This window comes from Ambystoma mexicanum, chromosome 1p (genome assembly GCF_040938575.1).
Source record: "Ambystoma mexicanum isolate Mex_15411 chromosome 1p, UKY_AmexF1_1, whole genome shotgun sequence".
Lineage (NCBI taxonomy): Eukaryota > Metazoa > Chordata > Amphibia > Caudata > Ambystomatidae > Ambystoma > Ambystoma mexicanum.
Window position 1 is genome coordinate 956,100,841 of NC_090921.1, and position 16,744 is coordinate 956,117,584.

At 41.9% G+C, this 16,744-nt stretch overlaps 1 protein-coding gene across 1 annotated transcript in view; it reads left to right on the top strand.

Annotated features, from left to right (window-relative positions):
- RSPRY1 (ring finger and SPRY domain containing 1) overlaps positions 1 to 16,744 on the top strand; it is a 1,045,708-nt gene that overhangs the window by 483,587 nt on the left and 545,377 nt on the right. The window contains exon 8 of the mRNA XM_069653445.1: positions 6,402 to 6,533. Within this exon, the coding sequence (XP_069509546.1) occupies positions 6,402 to 6,533 (132 nt within the window). The remainder of the gene's footprint in view (positions 1 to 6,401; positions 6,534 to 16,744) is intronic.

Consider the following 16,744-nt stretch of genomic DNA (forward strand, 5'->3'; position numbering starts at 1 on the left):
TTTACCAATTGCTGGGGAATGGGAAACGACTCTACATACCGGTTTGTGGCTATATGTCTGAAACATGTGGGGTACCAGAAGTAAGGCGACGGACATAGTGTTGGTTAGTTTCACAAGGTTTTTATTCAAATAGAGGTTGGGAAAAACACCTCACTTGCCCAAACTCTGAGGAGTTTACCTGCCTCAACAAAACTAACTAGTGGTGGACCAGTTGTCGGGATGTGCAAAATAAAGTGCACAGTCCTGTGTCCAAAACCTATTCTAACCCTCACACTACAATCCTACCAAAACCCACTATAAGGGGAAAAAAAGATGTCTCTGGATGTTTCTCTTCAGCCTTTCTCCTTCTTGGTATAGATTGTTAGTTCTACTTCTTATGTGTTTCCAACAGTGCCGGGGGGAGGGGTAGATCTGCTTCCCTTTCTTCTCCGATCTCATCCACCATTTAGGAAGCACCTTTCTTCACACTTTGGATTTTCAATATGTCAGTGGGACGAGCCCCTTCTCTGGTCTTTCCTTTGAAGCTTATGTTTGTATACACTTTGGTGCTATTGCCGTCCATACACCCCTTTTCTCAGGTTCACTCGGTCTGTTATTTGCACAGATCCCTTATTGTTTCTTTTCTTCGCCCCACCACCTTGTTCTACAAAAACAATTGTTTGTTGTTTTACTTGTCTCTGACCCAGTTGGTATGTTCTAGGCCGGTTTTTGTCCATGTTTATACCTATGCCTACTGGGACAAAGAAGAGAAGGCTCTCCTCATCTGTCTATGTATTCTCATTCAACTCCTGGGCTCGGCAATCCTTCCTCGGCACACGTCCGCTGCCATTCACTTGTTGCGATTCTTTTGCAAAAGTCTTCTCCCTGCAGCTTGGTCCTTATTGTGCCCTGATCATTCTTTTCTTTCTGCGTAGCCGAGCGCGGATCAAATGCTGCAGTCCGTGCCCGTCCGGGGACTCTTCTCACTCTTAGACCTTGATTTAGAGCTTCACGTTAATTTCCGTGATGCCCTAAACCCTCTTGCCAATGTCAATTACGGCGTTCACGCCGCTCAGTTCCTCGTCTCGCCACTCCTGCAAAGCCTGGCTGGAAGGCTCTGGGTGGCTGACTCTGCCACTTCTCTTGTACTTGTCCCCTACTATTGTTATACCTACGACAGTCTCTCTCAACATTGGGTCCTCTTTTCCTCCTCCAGCCACCACACACCAGACTCTGTCATTCGTCTCTTTTATTGTTGGTCTTCTCAGTTGACATAAACAAAGGACTCAGCTATTCTTCCTCTGTACCTCAGGTCACCGTTTTCACCTTGTAGCAATACATATACCCATATGGTGTATCAGGATTTAACCTATAAGGTGTTGTGGCAACTTGTGGTAGTTGTCTGGGTATTGGTGTGGGAGCCAAGTTTATTCTCCTTATTTCCGGGACTGTGGGTCTCATTATAAGGTTGCCGGTCCGGTAACAACGGGTAAGCTTGCCGGTACCGTTGTTACCGGACCGGCAAACTACAAGGTCTGCTCGCGGGTGCCTTTTCGCCTGCCAGGTCTGACCTTGCGGGCTCACCGGCACCCGCGAGCAGAACATGTCAGATGCACCGGCATCATTCACGAATGGTGCCGGTGCATCCGGTCTCCCTATTCCCATTGAAACCTTTGGGGCTCGAATGGAAATGGGGAGCATTTTTTTCCGGCACCTGGGAATGAGCAATTACTGGGTTCGGTGGGGCCGTAATGCCCGGGTAATTGCCCATTCCCGGGTGCTGAAAAAAAAATGATTCCGCGGCAGCCGTGCCTGATTTACTGGCACGGCTACCGCCAGTCTCATGAGACCCAATGTCTTTTGACTCGTCACATACCCTTCCCAGAAGACTGAGGTTTCCCCATCTAAAACTGGCGAGGTGTTTTCTCCGGATGTATTTACCAAAATGTCTCCCCAAGACCAAGCAGGCGTATCCTCTCCCAAATTATCCTCCTCCCAGTTATCGAATGGTAAATAGGTGGTTTGTAGGGGATTACGGTCTTGAAAAATTGTATTTTAGTTTGGCAAGTATGACCCTATTATTTTTTTTTCTGGAAGTCCGGCCATAACTGCTGTATTCGTCTCCTCGTCGGCACTGATTTTAATTGCCGCTGGGGTTAAAGGATATACCTTGTGGTCCCTGTGGAAGCAAGTGATTTGAACAGGGTCCAATCCCCGTCTTCCCTCACGAAAAAAAGGAAGTTCGGGCCTGATGGCTGTCTGCTTGCTCGCAGACTCCACCATCATGATTAATGGTATGCCATTCACTGTGGCATTTTCATGTGTTTTTACAAGGACTGGTAAAGAGAAACACATGGTGATATTCTCTGTTTCATCCTCTTCCTGGTTCTGTAGCTGATCTCAGGGACTTCCCGACATCCAGCTGATCTCCATAGGTTCTTCCTTCCTGTTTTTTGGAAAATGTCTGGCCAGGTGCCCCTTTTCGCCACAAGTAAAGGATAGAACCATAGGAGGTCTTTTATCTTTGGGCTTTGCTGTTCCCACATGCTTTGGGGGGGGAACCCTCTTTTCTTCTGCCTCTTTAGGTCTTGACTTAAAGGTTCGTGGAGTTACTTCTGGCGGGAACCGTCTCATCCCTGCTTTCACTTCAGTGGATGGGATAGTGCGCAGACCTGGTTTTACTTCACTTGTAACTTCTTCGGTTTTATGCAAGGCCTTTATCTGTTTACTGGCCTCTGAGAAGCTCTGGGCTGTTTGTGGTGACCATTAGAAGCAGCGATCATGCAACAACCACACCAGCTGCACACATATCCGGTGCGCCCACGCACCATATATATCCTTGAACTGCGGTTCCCGAGAGCGTTCAACCTACCAGTGCTTTGAGGTCATACCAATGATACATAAGGCGCTATATAAATGCCAAGTAACATAGCATAACATTAAGGTTGATTTGATCAGTTGTAGTACCACTTTTGCAAGAATGATGGCAAGCTATCCACAAATTGCTCCAAAGCTAGGGCTTATATAATTATTTTTTTCTCAACCACAGGGATAAGATGATCTGTACCCATGCCCCTAGGCTTTCTCCTGGGGCGAGCTTCAGGTCTCAGAATTTATTCCAGTAAAACTTCTGTCTGACCGACCTTTCAACCAAAGCCCCCTTTGATCTCCACAAAGGTAGGAGTTCTCAAGGCATTTAGGCTTTGGTATGCCATTGTAATGCTCCCCTCAGTAGTGGTGCCAAATAACAGGTTTTTACTTCCTCACTCTATCGAAACTGTTGCAACAAACATTCAAAGTTTAAGAATAAATTATCCAAGTCCTCTGTCTTGTTAAGGTTGTAGAATTCCATGGTTTAGGATGGGGCGTTGGTGAATGGCCACCCCTCTGTCTATACCTTCCTGGAATCTATGCTCTGCCTGTATTCGATGATCCACGAGGAGTTGAATTAAAAGTTCTAAGGTGGTCATGTTTTCTGGTTTGGTCTCTACAATGATGGACCTAGGTTCGGGAGAAAATTAAAAGATGCCCTCTTCAAACCTTCTTGTAAGTTTGCTGACTTCAAAGGGTCCTTCCAGAGGGTTTTCCGAACTATCCCCTTCAATTGCGGGATATTCTGAAACTATTGTCTCAAGCTTTTTAGAGGGTTTTCGTAGACTGGAGTCAGATCGGTGGTAGGTCGTCACTTAACCCAATAACCAGATTTAGTTTACTATTAAGTCCTATCGCGTAGTCTGAAAGTCTGGTCTTATTGGCTATGGGTCATCCTTTGAAGAGAAGCCTTTGTTGGGAGATAGTATTTGGGATATCAATAATACCAGATGTTTAAGGTTTAAAACTGATTCTCCTGGGGAGATTTCGATCTGAAACTACTGTGCAACTTTGGTCAGTGACATAGTTTGGGTGTTGCCATAAGTATATAGTGATAGGCCACGGTTCCCTGACTTGTCTGCCAGGCACATCCCACCTCTGACACTATATGGGGTACCAGAATTCAGGAGACGGACACAGTGTTGGTTAGTTTAACAAGGTTTTTATTCAAATAATAAAGGGGTTGGGAAAAACACCTCACTTGCCCTAACTGAGGGGTTTCCCTGCCTCAAAAAAACTAACTAGTGGACCAGTCGTTGTCAGGATGTCCAAAGTAAAGTGCACTTTCCTGTGTCCAAAACCTATTCTAATGCTCACACTACAATCCTACCAAAACCCACTACAAGGGAAAATAATGCATCTTTGTCTGTTTTCTCGTCAGCCTTTCTCCTTCTTGGTATAGATAGTTCTACTTCTTATGCGTTTCAACTCAAAATGTCCTACATTGCTGGGGGGGACAACCCGCTTCGCTTAGTTTTTCCTGTCCATTCTACTATCTCATCCACTATTTACGAAGCACCTTTATTCCCACTTATTGTGGATTTTCAGTATGCCGGGGGACAATCCCCTTCCCTGGTCTTGACTTTAAAGCTTATGTTAATATACACTTTGGTGACGTTGCTGTCCATACACCCCTTTCTCAAGTTCACTCTGGATCTGTTATTTGCACAGATGACTTATTGTTTCTTTTCTTCGCCCCACCACGTTGTTCTACATAAACAATTCTTTGTTTTACTGGTCTCTGGCCCAGTTGGTTTGTTCTAGGACGGTTATTGTCGATGTTTATTCCTATGCCTAGTGGGACAAAGAAGAGTAGACTCTCCTAGTCTGTCTCTGTATTCTCATTCACCTCCTGGATTTGTCTGCATATGCGTGTGGATATCTCCTTTATTAACGCCTTTCAGCTTCCCTTTTTAATCCAGCCGGTACCCGTATGTCTTATTCACTGGGTAACCCAGTTTGCTGCCACTAATCCTCAGGCTTTTGTATTCCCCCTCCAGCCCGTGGTATCCCCTTCTCACTTCCCGCTCCGTACCTTTCGTATCATCGCTGCAGCACGGCTCCTTGCTGCCCGTAGCGTTCCACATTTGTTCAGGGCGGCAGTCGATTTCCTCAGCGCCACGCCACTGACACCAGTGAAGGAACTTTCTATCCTTCTTTCCCTCTTGTTGATATCCCTGCGACCACCGTCTCTCTGGGGAGGGCTCAGCTATCCTCCGTTGGCACAGGTCTGCTGCCGTTTGCTTTGGCATTGCGATTCTTTTGTGACCATTGCCTTCTCCCTGCAGCCAGGTCCTTATTGTGCCCCGATCCATCTGTTCTTTCTGCGTAGCCGAACGCGGATCAAACTCTTCAATCCATGCCCCTCCGGGGACTCTCCTCGCCACTCCTGCAAAGCCCGGCTGGAACGCTCCGGGTTGCTGACGCCACCACTTCTCCTGAAGTTGTCCACTGCTACAGTTTTAACTATGACAGTCTCTCTCAACATTGGGCCCTCTATTCCTTCTCCAACCACCACAAACCAGACTTGTATGGTTTTTTTAACCTATAAGATGTTTTGGGAACTTGTGGTAGTCGTCTGGGTTTTGGTGTGGGATCTAAGTTTCTCCTCATTTCTGGTGCGATGTCTTCTAACTCGTCACAAAATCCAGTTCATTTTTTGCTTCTGTGCAATGGCCGCATGGCATTGAGAGATAAATATTTAAAACCCTTGTTCATTATGAAGAAAATTAGAAATACTAATCAGGCAATGTTCTTGATTAGGTAGTCGTTTGATATGAATGTGGGGTTCCCTGTTATTAAGTAGATTCACTGTGCGTGATTGTTTAGACTTATGGCCCTATCTGCTTAAAATACCCCAATTTTATTTGAACTCTTGTACAATGAATCCTTTAGTATGATCTATGTTGAGCACTAATGATTTTTTAGAATTATTGAACCGATTTCTACCTTTTTAAAACTTTTATAAATTGCAAAGTAGATGTTTATTGCATTAATGATACTTTTCTACCCAATAATGCTTGTCTTGAAGATGATTCAGGATGTACAGGGACCTGATACAACTATAAATAAGTTATTCACTGTAGAGCATTGAAATGGCTATGTATGCCCCAGTCCTCCAGTCGATCCACCAATATACTCTGCTCCCCTTTGATAATATAATTAGATCTGTTGCAGAGGGGCAAAGGAAAGGGCTGTGGTATGGAACCTGATACAGCGTTGGGCTTGGATGCACCTGCACATGTGACTGAGGTGTCCCTTTTTTTTTTTTTTACAAAGTTCAGTTGCCTCAGAAAAAAGGTATGCTTTCCATATCCTGTGTGGTGCAAGGGATGGAGTAGACTGAATAAGAGTCACCACGGTGAGTAAATTGTACAATGTATTAATGTGCAGATTGAGGGCTGTGTAAAATAATGAACAGGATTATCAGTGAAACAAATTGCTGTGGGTAGATTTCCTAGGCTCCTTTCGTGATCTGCATGTTTGGGAAAGCATTAAACAGATCTTAGGAAATAGGTTTTTGATGTTTATTTTTTGCTTTTATCTATCAGGTGAAAATAAATTGACGATTTCACAGTCCTCTATAAGTGATCAGTTGCTCAGATTGGAAACCTGGACGAATAACTCAGACTATTTAAAACGTCAAGTTGGATTCTGTGCCCAGTGGAGTTTAGACAATCTATGTAAGATTTATTTATTTTGCCTGATCTAATTACTGTATTTCTTAAGGGTATGTGTCTTATTAAAAGGGTATCTGGTGTTGTAAATAACCCACTTTAAAAGTACAGTTTTAAATTCCAGATTTGAGTGTCTATTTTTTTCCACAGAATTTCCATTGGTTCTGTTTTGCAAAAATGTGTTTAATGTCTCTAATTGTCTTACAGCGCTTTATTAATTGAAGTTTTAGTTTGTGTGCATCTTCGGTTACTATGCTTTAATTCCTGCAAAACCTTGGGTCCTTTGGAAATAAATGGTGTTGAAAAATGAATGTCAAAAAGAAATGTTAAAGCAAAAAATGATTATTAGTCACAAATTGAAAAAGAAAAACACAACCTAGTCGCCTCCGCTCCTTGGTAGTCTGTCAAATCCTTTGTCTAGCATCATAAATTGGAGCCCAAGTAGAGGTATCACATTATGAAAATATGCATGCAATATTAATAAATTGTAATCTCCAACTCTTGTTTTTCTTTACAGCTGTTGTTTTTTAACTTGTTTCCTGAAAAACTTCACTTGTGCCTCTTTTCAAATCTTTTTTTTATTCCAATTCAGTCTACCTGTCTTGCTTTCCCTCATCTCTGTCATACTAATGCCTATTTTTGTAGGTAATCGATTCTTAGCTTGAAACACACGTTCTTCCTTCAAAAATGCACCTTGAGATTGCTGCCGACACCATCAGTTATGGTCACTCAGAGGGCCCCATTTTAGATTACTTGGGCCTGCTACAATTTGAGCAGATGAGTCTCAGCAAATGGTCATGGTTGTTAGTTGATGCTTTTCTGCTTGTTTTCTGACTTGTTTAGCTACTGCTGATAATGACCTACAAAAATACTTTAAGTGCCTGACTAACTTTAAGGAAGGTTCTGTACTCTGAAAAGTTATTGTGTGTTATATGAAAATTTGTAAAATTTCAAAAGTTGTAAAGTTGTTGAACAAACTAATAAACAACGTATATATTTTTTTTAAAAAAAAAGTAGTAGTAGTGATTGCAGTAATGAGAATCCCCCCCCCAGGTCTGGCTCATCTAGCATTACACAACACAGGCATGTTCAATATTTCCTATCGAGGTTATTGGTGTCACGACCCTCGCCCAAAACCCCCTCTGCCAAACCCATTGGCCAGGTGGAGTCAGGACTCGGGCCTCTAGAGCCTGGCATCCTCTTCAAAAGCCCTCATGGGGCCAGTCCTGGCGCCTATGGCGCCAGGCTCATACACCATGAACAACAATGTGCTTGGGAACTACTTTATTGTGTTGTCAGCCAACATGGAGGCATCTACATAGCTTGGTTCCTAAGAACCAAGCTATGCGGTCTAGTGTTTTGGGTGTGGCAGGCCTGAAACTACTTTCCCTGGTAGTACTTTACCTGGGCTATATAAATCACACCCTGACTGCAGAACATGCTTTGTATTACTTTGCAGCTTGCAACGTGACGCTCACTGTGTCCAGCTATTACCTCAAACCTCTGCGAACCAGAACCTGCTAGGAGACAAAAGGAACATCATTAGCAGCAGCATCTTACCTCCGGTCTTCATCTTTAAACACTCGCAGCTACTGAGAACAGCTTCCTCGAATCTGCACGCCTCCCGGACAGAACAACCTGAAAGAGGAAGATAGAGGCAACATTAAAGAAAGCTGCTCAAAAGGCTTACCTGGCTGGTCGCATCTCGGCTGGCACCACTCCGGACATTCCACTTGTGCTGAAGAACACCGCGACCTACAAGGAAGGAACACACAGGTTAGCAAAGGCAAGACTTTGCAGCGCTGCGCATAGTGCTTACTTACCGCATCATCTTAATGCGCCATCATTTACCAGCGGAGCTCAACCAAGCCAGTTCGCCGCGCAGAAGCTCCGCATACCTAAGGGAGAAAAAAGAGACATTTTAAAAAAAGAAAGGCATGCAGGATAGCAACAAAACTAAAGAACAGCAATAAGACCTACCTGAACAATATCAAACGGGCCGGCGTCAGTGAAGTAACTGGACCGCACTCGCCCACGAAAGACAACGCGCCCCTGTAAAGCAGGCAGGATGGAGAGCACGCCTAATTCTACCACAAGGCAGAACCTTCCCCACAGACCACATCAGGGCAAAGCTGAGAAGCATACCAGCGAGTAACCCAGCTGGGTGGTGTCCCTGTGGATACCAGGTGAGCGTAACAATTGGGCACGTAACTTGTTAACCGCTTGGTGCACAGAATATTCAGATTGTCGTGGTTAGTAGAACAATATTTAAAGCTGTGCAGCTCTTGAGGCACGACAAAGCCAGTTTGCTGTAGATGAAGATATTTCGCACAGTGGTGCTTCTGCATTGTGCCAGACCTGGTATCCAGAATGAATGGTATGATTCAGCACACCAAGCTCAAAATGTAATGATATTTGTATTATTAATGGAGGTTGGGAAAATTAGTCTTGTACAAATAGAATGTGTGTCCTTCGTGATTATTTTCCATAAAACCTAAAATGTAAGTGATGTTATTGAAACACAAGGTTGAGTTTTTATCTAGGAGCTCAATCTTGTTTCATGGGATCCAAGAGGGTTCCTTGACTCCCCTGGTCTCCCATTGCCCTAGGGAACAACCTTCATTACCCACCCCTTTCTCCCCACCTCCTCAACCACCTCTAATCTGTTTTCTGTTTAGTCTCTGTTCACTTAAGATTATCTTTAATGTTGTCATTCTTTAGCTTCCCATCGCCAATGGACCATTGGCATATTATTCCCATGTTGTTAATACTGATTTGCATGTTCTCTTGAATTGGGCTTTCACCTGCAGAGTATGTGCCAGTGTTTAGAACAGTTATATTGCACATCAGTTTCCCAACATGCGTTCATTTGGTTTACTTCCGTGTTAATACAAAATAAATGGGCTTTGGTTCAAAGCAAATTTCAGTTTGTAATTCTTACATGAATCTTGGAACCGTTTTTGCTTTACCCCGGACTTGGGTGACATGTGTTCAATAACTGCTAGAATAGACTTTCCTCGGCCCTCTTCACTGGTTGTGTTTTCAAAGATTTGTGTTTTTAAGTGGCTATTCAACTTGGAAATAAATACTCTATATCATAATCTTTCTTTGCAATCCTTCAATGGATAGATCTCTCCTGGAGTGATCATTTTCTCCTTTCCTCCCATCTCACCCTCCCTACTTCTCAGGCTAAGCCAACTCCAGCTCTGCCACCTACCTTCTCAGGTTATCCGACCCATGAAGCGTGTGTCAGTTGAGGCTTTTGCCACCACTTTCTCACCCCTTTTTCCCCTTTGGCTGACTCACACCCTGACACAGCCCTTTGCATGCTCGACTCTGCTATATCTGACACCCTTCATGTACTAGCCCCTATCATGAGCATCCGTTTGAAACCCAAAGCCAAGTGCAACTCGTGGTACCACTCGGACCTCATCACCCTTAAACGCGAGTGCAAGGTGGCTGAGAGGAAATGGTGTGCTTCCTGCACATCCTCTGACATACTGGCCTGCCGCCTGCTCCAAAGGCAATACCTGCTCTCTGCCTGCAGCAAGAAGAGAGCCCACATCCAAGCCTGTGTCTCCACAGCATTTAACAACTCGGCCAAACTCTTTAACATCTGCAAAGATCTGGCCAATTCTGCTGCAGTCTCTACCTCTCCAGTCCCCTCCCAGGCCATCTGCACGGCCCTGGCTTCTGATTTCACCTCTAAAACTCAAGACATCCTTTCCTCTCGCTCTTCCTCTACCCCCCCTCTGCTCTTCCTCTGGCCCTTCTGCGGCCACCTCTCCTCTCTCCTTCTCTGCCTTTCCTCTGTTCTGCCTTTCCCCTGTTCTCCCCTGACGAGGTTTCTAGACAAGTCTGATCTATGAAAGTCTTCAAAACAGGTTCACCCCTGTTCCTCCAAAATCATCAAGGACCACATTGACACCCCGTCTCCTGCTCTGGCTAATTTCTGCAACCACTCCTTCACCACTGGAGTCTTCTCCCTCCCCCCTGAAGTACTCCTTTGGGCACCCTCTTCTTAAGTAACCCTCTGCCAACCCTTCCTGGCGGTCTATCGTCCAATCTCCATTACTCCCTTCCTGGGCAAACTCCTAGAAAAGCTGGTCATCTCTCAGCTCAACCTTCACACTGAATCTGTTGGTTGTCTCCATGACTATCAGTATGGCTTCAGAGCTGCTAAAAGCACAGAAACGGATTTTCTTTTTTGAAATCTTGATTTATATTTTCCAACAAAACATGTAAAAGGATCGACAATAGGTAATAATTTTCAAAAGTCTTAACATTCATGTATAAAAAACGTACATAACCATCAACCAGTTAAATGAATAATCCCTAAAAAGTATAATCTAATAAGTATATTAACAAAAGTATCAGCATCCTATTGTTATCAACCCTCTATACACAACAAGCAAGTTTGTAGAGGACTTAAAATCAAGAAGAAAAAAAAAACACAAGTAACAACAAACTAACATAAGTACCACACAAAAAAAGACCCATCTCACACTCAGCATGCCTTATATCGACCCTGACCCTCATGAGCATGTAAATATCAAACATCATTCTTCAAACTCACTTCTATGCACCATACAAATCATTAAAAGGGGACCAGATATCCAAATAAACATCTTCCTGGTTTCTCCTGTAATACATATATTTTTCACAATCTGATAATAAATACATGTCATTAATCCAATCTTTCACCTGCGGCTAGTTTTCCACAATCGTAAAATGTACTTCACTGCCACCATTAAAGCCTTATTAATCCAACTCCTATACCTTCTAGTAGGCCCACATCTTCCTCTGTCTGATAAAAGGATTGTTGTCAAGGGGGTTCTCGGGAAGTTTATTGAGAGTACTGTATCTAACCTATCTAATCCATCCCCCCAAAAATTCACTGATTTCGAACAAACCCACGTCATATGAACCATGGTCCCTTTCTCTCTCTCCCAGAAGACCAAATCCCTGTATACGCACACAACCCAGACCATCCAGAATGTTCTGATTAACTAGTAATACTTTCAAATCCATTTTACTCCTACAACCCATCTGTATTATTTTCCCCCCATCTTCCGAGATTGGGCATTGCAACTCATTTTCCCACTTTTCTTTCAGTCTATCCCATGACTTCATAGTAGTATCTTCTATAGGCATTAGGTTGATGTAAGTCGATACCGCGCGTGGAAACTATTTCAGCACTCTACATAAGACTAGTTTGTTTCCCAGTGAACCTGACAACATTCCTAACCTTTGACAAAGAAGTATCCTAAGTTTGTTATACCTATTCAACTCCCTCTTCTCCAAACCAAACTTCCTCTAATTCCAAAAAGGAAGCTACCTGTCCATCCTGTATAATGTCCTCTACCCTTGAAATACCTTTAACAATCCAACTATTCCAATACAGAGTTTTGTTTGCCAGCTGAAGACTAGGATTTCCCCAAATTGAAGCCTTGGAATGTAAATAAATAAATATTTTGATCAGTATCCGTCAACCAAGAAATTAGCCGTACATGTAGCATTTATAGCCTGCAATCTAACTCATCTTGATGAAATTCTTTCCATTTGAATAAATATTGTCCAATTCCAACTGGCGAAAAAACTCCCTCTCAATCGTAAACCAAATTGGTTCGTAATTATCTGTGGGTACTATATAATAAGCAGTATTTTTTAAGATAAGGCCCCTGTGATACTTAACAAGATTGGGGTACCCTATTCCACCCTCCTGTATTTTATGTAACATAATATATTTAGGAATTTCTGCTTTCCCCTTCTCAACCCATAAAAATCTCTGAAATATATTATCAATCTTGTTTAATAGTTTTTTTTTAAAAGGCAAGGGAAGTGATTGGATTAAATACAATTCTTTTGGCAATAAAGTCATTTTATTGGTGTTAACCTTAGCCCAAATTCCCAGATTCAAACTCCTCCTATTTCCTGACATATTTAAGTAAGTCACTAACCAAAGCTTCAACATCCAATGCAACAATTCCTTTCAAGTCTCTTGTAAGATATACTCCTAAATATTTAACTTTCAAATCAGACCATTTACAGTTTAAATCCTCAAAATCACCCCTCCTACATCTCTCTGAAAGTGGAAAAACTTCAGACTTTTTTTCCCGATTAACTTTGTGACCAGAGAGTTTACACACTCTCTCAAAAGCTCTCTTCAGGGGACTACTCCCCTCCCTTGAATTCAATAATATAAACACCATATCATCAGCATATGACAATACTTTGATTTCTGTGTCCCCAAACATTAGTCCCTTGATACATTATCCCTACGTATATATGCAAGGAAGGATTCTAATGCTTAGTTAAACAAGAACGTTGACAGCGGTCATTCCTGTCTTGTACCCCTCTCTGATTTAAACAAGTCGCAAGCCTCATTGTTCACCCAAATTCTAGCTGTCGCATTACCATGAAGACATCTAATAGCTTGCAAAAAAAAAAGGCACAAATCCAAACTTTTGCATCGCAAACTCTAAAAATGCCCAATTCACTCTGTCGAAAGCTTTATCTGCATCAATGAATACAAGCACTGTGTCCTGAAGCTTATCCCTATGTGATCCCAATATATCAATATTTGTCCTACTATTGTCATACCGAACCTATTCCTCATAAATCCCACTTGTGATGTATGTATTAGGCCTCCAATATATTTATCCAGCCTATTAGCTAATACTTTAGAGAATATTTTAATATCCACATTAAGCAAGGAGATGGGTCTAATTACCACACTTCTTTTGATCTTTTCCCGGCTTCGGAATCAGCGTTATAAGGGCTTCCTTCATTGATGGGCAAATGGTCCCTTTGCCAATGAAATCATTAAATAGATCGCACATAATGGGGGCTAATGTGTCTCCAAATTATGTTATGTTATGTTAACGGTACTTATATAGCGCACCGTCACCAACGGAATTGGTCCCCAGGCGCTCTGGAGGATCTGTAAATGAGAAGGTGGGATGGGTTAGTAAGGTGAAGAGGGTCGTCGGATAATGAGAGGAGTGGTGTATTGTTGGCAGCTTCAACTCGGTAGACACTGCGTGTTGAGCTTTGGTGCAAGTATTGGATCGGTGTCCGTCCATGTGTGCTGTTGGTGCGGCTTATGTGTTGTTGCAGTATGGTGAAGTGCGTGCAGCTGGTTGTGCAAGAGATGGTTGTGCGAGTTTTTTTAAGTATGCAGAGAGTTAGAGTTTATATTGGTTAGTGGGTTATGTGACATTTAACATGCAAGCATTCAAAGTTCTGTCTAAGTGTAGCACTTGCTGACCTACACAATTCAGTCCGAGTGTGGCACTCACCAACCCTTACAATACCATTCAGATACCGCACAGGCCAATGTTCATAATTCTATCCAAGTGCAGGACATGCCAACATTCTCAATTCCTTTTAAGTGTAGTGTTTGGCAATCTTCATAATTCTGTCTAGGTGTGGCACATGCTAACATTCACAATCCTGTCTAGATATGTCGCAGGCTAATGTTCTCAAATCTAAGTGCGGCACATGGTAACATTCAAGTTTAATTTCGGTGTGGGATATGCTAGCATTCACAATCCTGTCTAGATACGGCGCAGGCTAATGTTCTCAAATTTATTTTGATCTATAAAACTCTGAAGGTAAACCATCGAAACCCGGTGACTTGCCAACATTGTTGTTCAATGGCTTTTAAGACCTCTCCTGATTCATATTCTGCGTCCAATGCTTCTGCATCTTCAATTTTCAGTTTGGGATGGTCTCATTCGCTAAAAAAGGTCTCTAGCTCTGACTTTAATGGAAAGGTATCTTCTGTATAAATAGCTTCGTAATAAGAACGGAAACATTGGCAAATGGCTGCATTCTTAATAACAATTTCACCCTGAGGATTCTCAATATTTTGTATAAATGATTCCACCATCCCTTTCAGTCTACTTGCCAGTAATCTACTGCTCTTATCCCCACTCTCCGATTACTTTTGCCTCATAAAAAAGATACCCTTTTCAGCCATAATATTTGTTTTGTGTTATAGTTCTTCTTGTGTACGACACATCTTTAGGTTATCTTTTTTATCTTTTGTTCGCGCATATTTCCTTTGACGAGCAGCTAACTGCCCCTGTAACTTGCATATCTCCTGTAACCCTGTTTTCCTAGAGTATGAGGTCCTATTCATTAATTCACCCCTTATGGCAGCCTTCAAACTATCCCACACTACCTGAATATCCGTAGAACCTTTGTTTTCCTTGAAAAACATTTCAATGTATTCTTTCAGATGGTTTATTTCAGTGTCATTTCTTAATATGCCCGCTTTCATGCGCCGTCGGAAGAAGTTTGATTTATCTCATCCTACTGTCAACCTTAAAACCACCAAGTCATTGTCAGAGATCTCACATTCCCTAATTTATTAACCAATCTCTCTGAATCAATACATAGTTAATCCGAGAAAAAGAATCATGAATATTCCTTACTAGAGGGATGAATAATCCTCCATGCATCTGCCAGATTAAATCTTACAAGAAACAAAACAAACTCTTCACTGATCCCATAATTCGTAAATCTGCACACTGCTGACCGATCAACAGCATGATTAAGAACACAATTAAAGTCTCCCACAATTATAATCGTGTCACTCTGCATATCACGTAGCAACCGCGTAATAGTGTCATAAAATAGTTTATTTGGAGGACATGGTCCATATATACATCTAATCGTGATAACTTTGACACCATAAAATGTCAAACAAAAGTATCCTACCTTCCCTATCAATAACCACTTTCTCAATCTTAAAAATAAGCCCTTTCTTAAAGAGGACACTAACACCCCTTGATTTTGAAACATAACAATTTGATATTTCATGAGGATACTTATTATTGGTCAGATACTTCCTAGTTTCATCCAACAAGTGAGTTCCTTGTAGAAACACTACATCCGCCTTTGTTCTCCATAATCTAGCCATCACCCTCTTCCTTTCCTTAGGGCAATTTAGAGCCTTAACATTCCACGTCGCAACCGTTAAATCACTCATCACATCACAAACACCCTATATTTGTGAACCAACATGAGTTAAGCAAATAACTCTGTTTACACATCTCACCCAGCAAATGGTCTGTTGTTAAAATTTTAAGTTCTCATGCTCATTTTATTTTCATTATTCCCCATTATGCACGCTTCCATCCTACAACATATAACCAACATAAAAGACATACAGAGACAATACAACAAAAAAAACTGAAAAAAATGTAATCTGCAAAACAGTTGACCTATGTCTGTCCAAATAAAACAGAACCATTCAAGAATACTATTCTGAATTGTCAAACTGTATTCTAAACCTTAAACGTTAAACTCCCAGATAACGGTGTCCATTATTAGAAAATTCATCCATATTTCTTCTCCTACTGCATCCATACATCCCATAACTTTTAGAAAATACATTCACAATCCTTGTTTATTATAACCTTCTACCATCTCTGATCCCAACAATATAAGTTACTGCAAATGTTCTCACCCTAAGGTCTCCCTTATCCATTTTAGCTGGATCTACTTACCTTTCCCCACCTATTATCAGTTCCATCTCGAACTTCTAAAGATTCATAAACTCCTTGAAAATAAGCATTCCATTGTATTCTATATTTCTCATAACCTCTACGCTCAATAAATGTCAAAGGTGATCATCGTTGTTTATCTGTGAAGTCCACTTACATCCAAACGATTTAAATAATTTAAAAATGTTACCATATAGTAACTATTTTCATTTAATTATTCCCTTCCTGAAAAGCAATACGTAGTGTTTAAACAATAGTGTTTAAGAACCTTCTCCCATTTCAGTACAAAGAACTCCCCCTCTACATCTCGATAACAATCCCTTCAATGTGCATTTGCCATCCAATAGTCAGCCCAACCAATCAGTATAGTATATTGGTTGTATAACTAGTTGAATTATTAGATGAAGATAAAATCTGCGCCAGCCTAAAACCACTTCCACTCCAAAAAAAGTTAAACAATTGCCCAATGTCCATGTACAATTGAAACCCTTAGTCACACAAAACCAAATAGTACCAAAAAGTGTTAACACATGCAAATCCATGTTCAAAGCTGCATAACATCAGGGTATTCCAATCATCAATCCAAAATGTATCCCACAAATGTTCCAACCACCCACCCCCACTGCATTATAATGACTGTATAAATTTGCTCTCCCACATTTCCAAGGTGCAGTCACTAATAAGACCATCTAGCAGCCATGT